The sequence below is a fragment of the Sander vitreus genome, chromosome 6, assembly GCF_031162955.1.
Source record: "Sander vitreus isolate 19-12246 chromosome 6, sanVit1, whole genome shotgun sequence".
NCBI classification, from domain to species: domain Eukaryota; kingdom Metazoa; phylum Chordata; class Actinopteri; order Perciformes; family Percidae; genus Sander; species Sander vitreus.
This window is the reverse complement of record NC_135860.1, coordinates 30,034,001-30,042,765: the sequence shown is the minus strand read 5'-3', so window position 1 is coordinate 30,042,765 and position 8,765 is coordinate 30,034,001. Positions and strand designations below refer to the sequence as shown.

The following is an 8,765-nucleotide window of genomic DNA, read 5'->3' as shown; positions in this document are numbered from 1 at the left end:
GATCTCGATTCACCCATGTTCACGATTGGAAGGACTTCGATTTTTGTTTTACTCCTTCAATTAATTTATTGAAAGCATTTGAGATTGACATGTTTTAATTATGTAAAGACATGTCCAAGGAGTTCAGATAGAGCCTGTATCAGGGCCATATTTAGCTCAGTGTGTTATATGGCACTATTTTTGGTAGCCTACTGTACTTAAATGGCCAGTATGTACTTTATTTTCTGTATTCATTGAAGCCTCTATGTTTACAGGTTCGTGGTGATGCGCAATGTGCTATATGTGCCCAAAAATAATCTGTTTGGTCCTGCCAATTTGTTTCGTTTTGTCATGGTTCATGTGTGCAATAAACATTACATTTTGTTAGAAAAGAAATCGTGGCAGAGAATCGTGATATCAATTCTAAGCTAAAACATATTCATATTTTTCCCCGAATCGTGCAAGGCCTAGCAGAAAGCTAGGAAAGCATTGTCAGAGGAACAGAAAAAGAGGAAACGGCAGACTGACCGAGCGAGGAGTCAGACACGAGTAAACATAGGAGCTGAAAAATATCTATTCTGAAGCTGTAGGGGGAGCTCTGTAGAGAAACATGCCAGCAAAAAGAGAGAAAACAGCAAAGAAATGGCCCAATCTGCATAGTGCCCCTTTAAATCTAATGCAGTAAAACATGTCCTGGTGTTGTAAAATTCCCAAGATTTATTAAATGTGCAGACTTTGCCATTCTGGTATATATTTCCCTTAATCCCACGACCAGTGGCAACCCTGTAGGACAGGTAACATGTTGACTTTGGTATACACTGTAATATCCCAACATATTCAAAGCAATGTAAATCACCAAACCAAATGTTTTCACCAATACTTAATACTTTATTTTCATTAAAAACCACAGATCCACTACATTAGTACAATATGGTTCAATTAATATCAAACTAAATAAAGATTAGAGCAGAGCTAGACACATTCAACCAAAGGTAACAGCACAGAGAGGCAGACAGTCACAAATTCAATCAAATACAGTTTCCCCCATAGTATCCAACTCTTGTTTAAGAGAAAATCAAATGATGTGCATTATGTTGAAAACAGAGCTTCACCTAATGAAGTGGGTCAAGTCATTTATTTCCCTTGTAACAGAATGATGTTCCCTATGCAGAGGAGCTGTAACAGTCTATAAGCTGGAAGACACAGGGGGACATGGAGCCTATCTGGATACGGTTTCCTGACTGGATGATTATCAAAGTGTCTTTTCCTGGCCCCTCTCCACTGATTGGATGAATGAAGAGGAAAAGGAGATGGTGTGGAGTCCAGGGCTATCAGAAGTTGGCCCCTAGAAGAAGAGAGAGGATCAATAAGTTAAAGGAAATAACTTGGCGGTCCACGGTGGATGGCAGATGAGCAGGAAAAGTAGAGCTGCTTGGAGATGGTGAGCAATGAAGATGAGAGGTGACGTGTTGTATTCAATTAAACATTTTATTAATGGCTCCTTCCACCTAATTAATCAAGGCCAACATTTTAATGGCTATAACTCAAGATGACACCGACAATTAAAAAGGGATTACAAAAGTATCTGGCGGACTTTCAAAAGGTTATTAAAACCTCCTGCAACCACTGGAAGACAATACCATACCAACAGTAAGAGGGAGCAGTATGAGATTTCACAAGTAAATATCCATGACATGTAGGCCCTGTTAACACTTGGCACTAAAATCAGTCTTGGGTGGTCTGATTACAAGTTGGCAGCTCTAAATACAGGTGTGAATACACCCAAAACAGATGCTTCAGTATCCTTAAAACACTCCAGCTTCACACTGGGTGCCAGAATGTCCCCAGTTGTGCTTATTAGGAGACAGGTCTCTCCTACCACCAGGTGTACCCAAACAAACATTTGGACTTGCAATGGCAGGCTAGTTCTCTGCCATTGGAAGAGTCAGACGAGGCCTGTTTTTGATTATTGGTTAACATTATTGACAGACTTTTAAATCTTTAAATCGCAAAGACTAATAATTATTATGGGAAGTTGTATCAAGTCTTGTCTCATTTTATAATGCATATAAAGAAAGAACCATAACGGAATGAATTTACTGTTGGGTGCTACCATCATTTATGTTGTACCTATGCGCTATTTATACTTTTTTCTTAATATTAAACTTCTGAGGAGAACTGTTATTTTCTTAATAAATCGATCAATCATTTGGTCTATAAAGAGTCAAACAAAAGTGAAAAATGACCCTCATAATTTTCCAGAAACCAAGTTAAGACTTTTTAACCAATGGTTTACTATCATAGAAGACACAGAAAGCTTAAAAGGTTGACAATTAACTTCCTCTTGATGGACTACTCACTTAATCAGCTAATTGTTTCAGCTCTAGATCCTCAGCTTGACCCACTCCCACTCAACACTCCAGTCACACCTGGTATTTTTTTAAACTATTTCATTTCATTTTATTTCAAGCTAATTGGGCTATACAGAAGGAAGACGGTATGTTAAATGGATACGGTTTGAAGATGTGCAATGTAGGTTTAAAATAATCAAAATAATATTAATGTTTGCAACTGAGATGGACCTAAATACGACATTAATGGTAGTTAAAACATTTGTTATTTAGTGCAGACATTGTTTTTGCTTACAGCACCCCTATCCTATTTAGCAGTTGCATCTTTCCACATGTAAAACCCAATGTGAACTGGGAAAGAAATTACACTCCCACTTGGTTACTAGAGCTGCATTTCACATGTACATGATACTATGTCTAAATTGGGCCCTGGAATATGTATTAGCCTGTTATGTCGGTATAAGAATAAATAATATACCTGTATGTCTAGCGGAGGATTATATTAGACAGCTAAGTAAAAGAGCGAATGCTATTTAATTTTCTCTCTAATGATGGTTGCTTGTTACTGATGATAGGTCATAGTTTTCATGTCTTCATAACTACATTACTGGAATATATAATGCAGATTATAGGGCAATGGATGACAGGCCGTAATATACACTAAGTGTTCGAAAATTACATAATATCTCTTCGCCACTTTCCTTCAAAGGAAGTTGTAAGACCTTTCTTACCTGACAGGGGTTCAGTAGTTGATCATCTTCTTAATTGCCTCAAAGCACTTCCACTTGTCTGGGATGTAGAAAGGTTCAAAGATGTGAGGGAAGGGGGTGTCATAACCGCAGACTCTACTGATGGGAGCCTCCAGGTTAAGGAAGCACTCCTCCTATAAATACAAATAATCTCATTATTGGTTGAATGCTGTCAGTGCTCAAACACGCTTCATTCAGGCAGGGAAGCCCCGCTAACATGTTCAGACTGCAACAGCTCTGATCCTTAAAGGAGAATTCCGGTCGGTTTCAACCCTGTAGCTCTGATGTTTGGAAATTTGGAGTGCTGTCAGTAGCGAGAAAAACGAAAACAATCGGTGCTGCCTACACCGCGTTATCCCCGGTATTAAATCTGACTGGAATATTGGATTGTATGAGTTCGACAATCGACTAGTGTGGACTTGGCCGGAAAACAGGAAATAAACAGAGGTATGTGCACTGGCTGGATTAACACAACTTTTATGCCTTTCTGTCACATCTACTGCAGTCAGATTTGCTGTGTTCCCTTGGAAGGAATCACTGCACATGGGTAGGCACTTATAATGACATTTCGAGCATGTTTAGAGGCTAAAAACACGTTTAAAACATGCCCTGTTTAAGCCTGTTGGGTGCTAACGCTAGCAGGGGGATAACACGGTGTAGGCAGCACCGACTGTTTTTTTTGCTACTGCCAGCACACAAATTTACAAACAACAGAGATACGTGTTGAAATTGACCGGAATTCTCCTTTAAGTGTTATGTCTGAGAGAAAGAAGGGGCTTCTATCTTATAGTCAGCTGCATGTCGCAAGTATGTTCGGCCAACACTATGACGAGGGGATTTGTGATATTGACTGGAAAAAAAACGACATTTTTATAGCCACATCTGATTTATATAATGCTACAAGTCAAAATGGTTCATTTATGGTCCTCAGAGCAGGCCAGTGCTAAGGCAATTTGGCCAAAGTGCAAAACAAGCCATGACTCATGTCTCTATATTGGCTTTTGACCTCTTCCCATGGAGAAAAAGCAGAAATAAGTTGGCCAAAACACTCCAAATGGGACAAACCCCCTGATGAGTTAAATGAACACACTTGGATGCGCGCACAGATTTGCAGAAACAGCCCTGAAGTACCCTCTTTCAGATGAAAGTGACCTGCAAATAACTCAAGCAACCGAAAACCAGAACATACGAGTTGACTCAAAGGGAGGTTGCACAGCACCCTCTTTGCGTATTGCCTTGTTGTGCACAGTCTGTCTGACAAACAGAAACGGATTTTGACACTGACGGCATCACAAACTCAGCCATGTAATCCCACATTAAGAACCCATCAATTGACTGCCATGGAGCAGTTTGGCATCTGACAGTGCAGAACTTGTATGTTTCACACTATGTTATTCATTTCTTATACAACATCTGGTCTAGGGGATTGTCAGTCTTGATGAGGAGCCGTTTGTGCTTTGGTACTTTTTACAGCCTGTAAAAATACAACACAACAGGAGAAGAAGAGAGAGACTGTAGCAGAAGTCTGCTGCTCTATGTGTCTGTGGAGTTGACATGGTACAGTGAGAGCTTTCACGCCTAGATGACAGTTCTTGGGTTGTATCACTGAATTCAATGGATTGCCAAGTAGGAAGACAAATCCAGAACGATCAAGGTTGGACAGCTTTTAGTTTAAGTGCACCTGACTCGTGAAACAAAATACAGCACTTAAAATCAACTCACTTGTGCTTTTGGACATTTTAGAAATCAGATTTTGGACCTCCAAACTTCTACTTGTAATTGCTTTACATAGTTGTATTTCCTTTGCATCCTGGTTGTCTTGATCGGTTTATCACATTGTTTTTCCTTTTTGGAAAAGTTTCAGTGTCTTTCTTTGTTCTTCCTTCTCTGTGTCGTTTCCTTTGTCGTCGTACCTCAATGTCATTGTGAATGAGGGCTGCCCCTCAATGATCTTTTGAGTATAAGTAAAGGTTGAATGAATGAATGAATAGATGCCCCTACGTATATATGCACTCAACAACGCTGCTGCTAAATGATTAGCACCGCTGCTATATGAAAACCTCCCCAAAAACAATAAACAGGGACGAGCGAGGACTATAACTCAAACACCCTCAGACATTGCCACTGTTGAGCAGTAGCAGTCTGTTGTTGGAAACTGCAGTTGGCGGCAACGAAGGCTCCGCTGCCAGTCTCGCTGCCAGTCTCGCTGCCTACCTGTTACAAGGAAGTTCAGCGAAGATACAGATGCTAGGGATGCTAATTAAGATTTTCTTTTGTAACCGATAGCCAACCCTAGTTAACCGATCATTAACCGTTAACCGACAAGAAGGCAACTGAGTCCTCCTGAGCTGAGGACTTGTACTCGTCGCACCGCCACAATGTTGCATGCATAGTCGCGGACACATGCGGCCCCTTTCCTGGAACCACTTGCACGTGAAATTTTTTTTTTATTGACGTAAGAAACGCGATTCCTATCTTCTAAGATTCTGAATCAATTTGCAACTTCCAAAAATGCTTCACTACAAAATAACCTTAATATTGCCTAATATCGGAATGAATTGTCATCAGGGCTCAATGCTAATTTTTTTAAGTGGTTGCCGGCTTGGCAACCAGGCATCAGCTTTTGGTTGCCAAAATTAACAATATGGTTGCCATGTTTTAAACTGCCTATATTTGGAGCAATTCATTTCTTATGTACCTATACCACACTTTTTAATAATGAAACAATGAGATAATGGCTTGCAATATAATTTTCCATGATTCTCAAATAGGGGTGCAACGGATCACAAAACTCACTGTTTGGATCCCGGTTTTGAGTCACGGATCAAATTTCGGATCAGCACAAAAAACAGGTGAATTTAAATGATTATTAAAAATGTAATAACCAGTCCCTCCAGGATTTCGCAGCATTTTTTGAGATTGTTGTGGCCCAAAATGCCTGAATTTGCGGGAGCTTTTGTAAAAAATTCTGATAAAAGTTGTGATGTCTTTTGCATTTTTGTGTTGTGTTTTTAAGTTGCCCCTTCTAGGCTAATGTTGAAAATCCCTCTAGTGGACAGAAGTAGAACAACAACCATAAGTTGATAGTGGCATCAGCAATGCCAATGCAAGCCTGAGTAGTGGAGTACGTTTTTTTTTACACTTTGTTTTGACAGCATGACATGCAGTGAATGAGCTTTTGCCCTGAGTAACATTTCTTATGGACAATGACAAGGACAAACACTTTCCCTACCACTGACCCAAAATAACACCACAAGGCACCTTGTTTTCCTTTCATCTCAGTGTACTGATGAAAGTGACAATGAGATTAGATGAACACTCACCACTTACAACGTTAAGCTACCATGAATAAAACTCAGCACTTCCTCCAAAATGTTCAAGTTAAAAATTATTGAAGCCTTCCCTCTTTCACTAGGCTTTTAATGTGAAAAAAAAATTAAGAAGTTTTGTTGACAGTAGCTTAGTCTCGCACTGACAGACCTTACTTCACAGCGCTGCGGAATGGTCTGTGTTGTTTGCATTTCTTTAAACTAGAGATGCACCGATAGACCGGCCGGTGACCGGAATTGGCCGGTTTTCACGTGCTCGGCTATGACCGGCGACCGGCAAGTCAGTCTGACATATGCCGCTTTCATGCCGGTCAATGCTACAATTAACTGACAACATAAGTTATACGTGTTACAGTTTTCAAGGACGCACGCACACACGGACGCGACAACCAGTCTCTTTTTCCTTTCTCTCAACTTTTCCGCCGTGTGTCGCGTGTACCCGCTCGCGGTGTGAAGCGCGTGTCGGCGCTATTCTCGCACATGTAGGGAACCTCGTGAATTAACCTGCAACATGTCAGCTGTTTGGAGATTCTTCAGCGTGTGTGCAGAAGATAACACGTTTGCAATATGCAACACCTGCAAGGAAAAAGTAGGGCGTGGAGGGACGACACCAAAAACCAAAATCACATTTTTTTAGTTGGAAATTGGATGTGACGTTGCACTTTAGATGTGTGTGAATTTCCCACACCAGGAGTAATTTATATAGTTCTATTTTATAGTGATCCATTATCTGTTCAAAAAATGTTCTATGTTCTGTGCAAAATGTTCTATTAAAGCAAAGATAGAAAATAAATATTTGTGTGTGCTGTAAAGTGGTTAGAAAAAATGAAATCGGAATCGGCTAAAATCGGTATCGGCTGGCCTAACTCAAAGAAAATCTGAATCGGCCTAGAAAATTGTAATCGGTGCATCTCTACTTTGGGAAGGAACTTGTTTTGGTGGAACATTTGCACCCCGCAAAAGAAAACACCATATACAATATTAAATGAAGTTAACTGTTCACAAAATACCGTAACGTGAGCTGGATCCGGCAATTATCCAGTAAATGAACTGTCGTTGATCCAGACTAACAGTAGCTTAACATCAGACGTAAGACAAATAAGAAAACATGATGACTGAAAACATGATTTCTTTGCAACTCCTTGCAGTTATATGAAGTTAAGAAATGGCTAACAAGTGAATCGGGCTGTAGGACACAGTGCAACGGACGAGACTGAGCAGCAGCAGACCACCATTATATAACCTTCTTACTCAACATGGTGGTACCCGTATCCAATTCTCCAGTATTTTAAAAGAGCCCCTTGTATAAACACAGTCCTTTGAAGGCAGTTTACTTACTTTTACAGTTGAACGCCCCAGGCCTCGTGGCTACTCTGCTTTTAATTCAGACTAACCCGACAGGCAACTTGATTCTGATTCAGAAGGCATTTATGGCAGAAGATATGTAAGCCTTCAGCTTCAGCGAACACCAACTAGGCCAGAGTGGAGTCAGTAGTCTTTGAACCACATCCCAGAACAGTACCACAACTCAGTGGGGCATGCTGGGCTGGATGTTGGACTACTGGTTTAAATTACACAAATAATGGAAAGTACTACAAGTGGACCTAGAACCAGGCAATCCAAGGGCCCCACAGAGAACTCTGAGACCCCCTGAGTGGCAATGCTATATGATTAAATGCAGTCTAAAATATGGCTTGTGTGGAGAATAAACTGTAGTTAAGACCAAACTACCATCTTCAGTACTGTATTGTACACTTGGTATGTCATCTGCACTTTTTTTCTAATTGTTCCAAGCAGAGAGTTCTTGTAATACACAGCGGTCACAAGTGTACAGCATTCCATTATGTCTTTGACAACCATTGGAAAAGAGTATAACTTTTTTTCTAAATCCAAATGATCAGCCAGAGTTTGTACTTTTTGGAACCTGAATCGACTATAGTCAAGTCTGTTGTGGTTTGGTGAGTTAAGGGAAGAAGGATGAGTCACCACTTCTCTCTGTGCATCCCTGAGGTCCATGAAAGCATTGTCTTTAGCCACATTCTGCCCTACTCTGTTCTGTCCTACACTCAGGAAAGGGCCTGCCAATGACACATTAAATCACTAGCACAGAAGCCAAAGCTTGATAAAGGAAACTTGCCAAGCCCTACTTAACTTCCCTTTGTCTTTATTTAAAAGAGAAACATCCATTAATAGATCTTCCAGGAAGGGACTGAGGTGGAAAGGTAGTAGCTGAAGCCACTCTTTCTGGAAATAATACACTAAAGCACTCCCAGGCAACATTGCCTAGACTACACAAGCTTTACTGACAACCAGTTTCTCTTTTTGTCCCTTGATTTTAATCCTGGGAGGGCCACACA

The 8,765-nt window shown here is 40.5% G+C and overlaps 1 protein-coding gene across 1 annotated transcript in view; it reads right to left on the bottom strand.

Moving 5' to 3' along the window:
• Nucleotides 1-844: 844 nt before the first annotated feature.
• bckdhb (branched chain keto acid dehydrogenase E1 subunit beta) overlaps nucleotides 845-8,765 on the bottom strand; it is a 56,899-nt gene continuing 48,978 nt past the window's right edge. The window contains exons 10-11 of the mRNA XM_078253680.1: nucleotides 3,062-3,213; nucleotides 845-1,324 (exon numbers count right to left, since the gene is read on the bottom strand). Of these exons, the coding sequence (XP_078109806.1) occupies nucleotides 3,073-3,213 (141 nt within the window). The 3' untranslated portion in view covers nucleotides 845-1,324; nucleotides 3,062-3,072. The remainder of the gene's footprint in view (nucleotides 1,325-3,061; nucleotides 3,214-8,765) is intronic.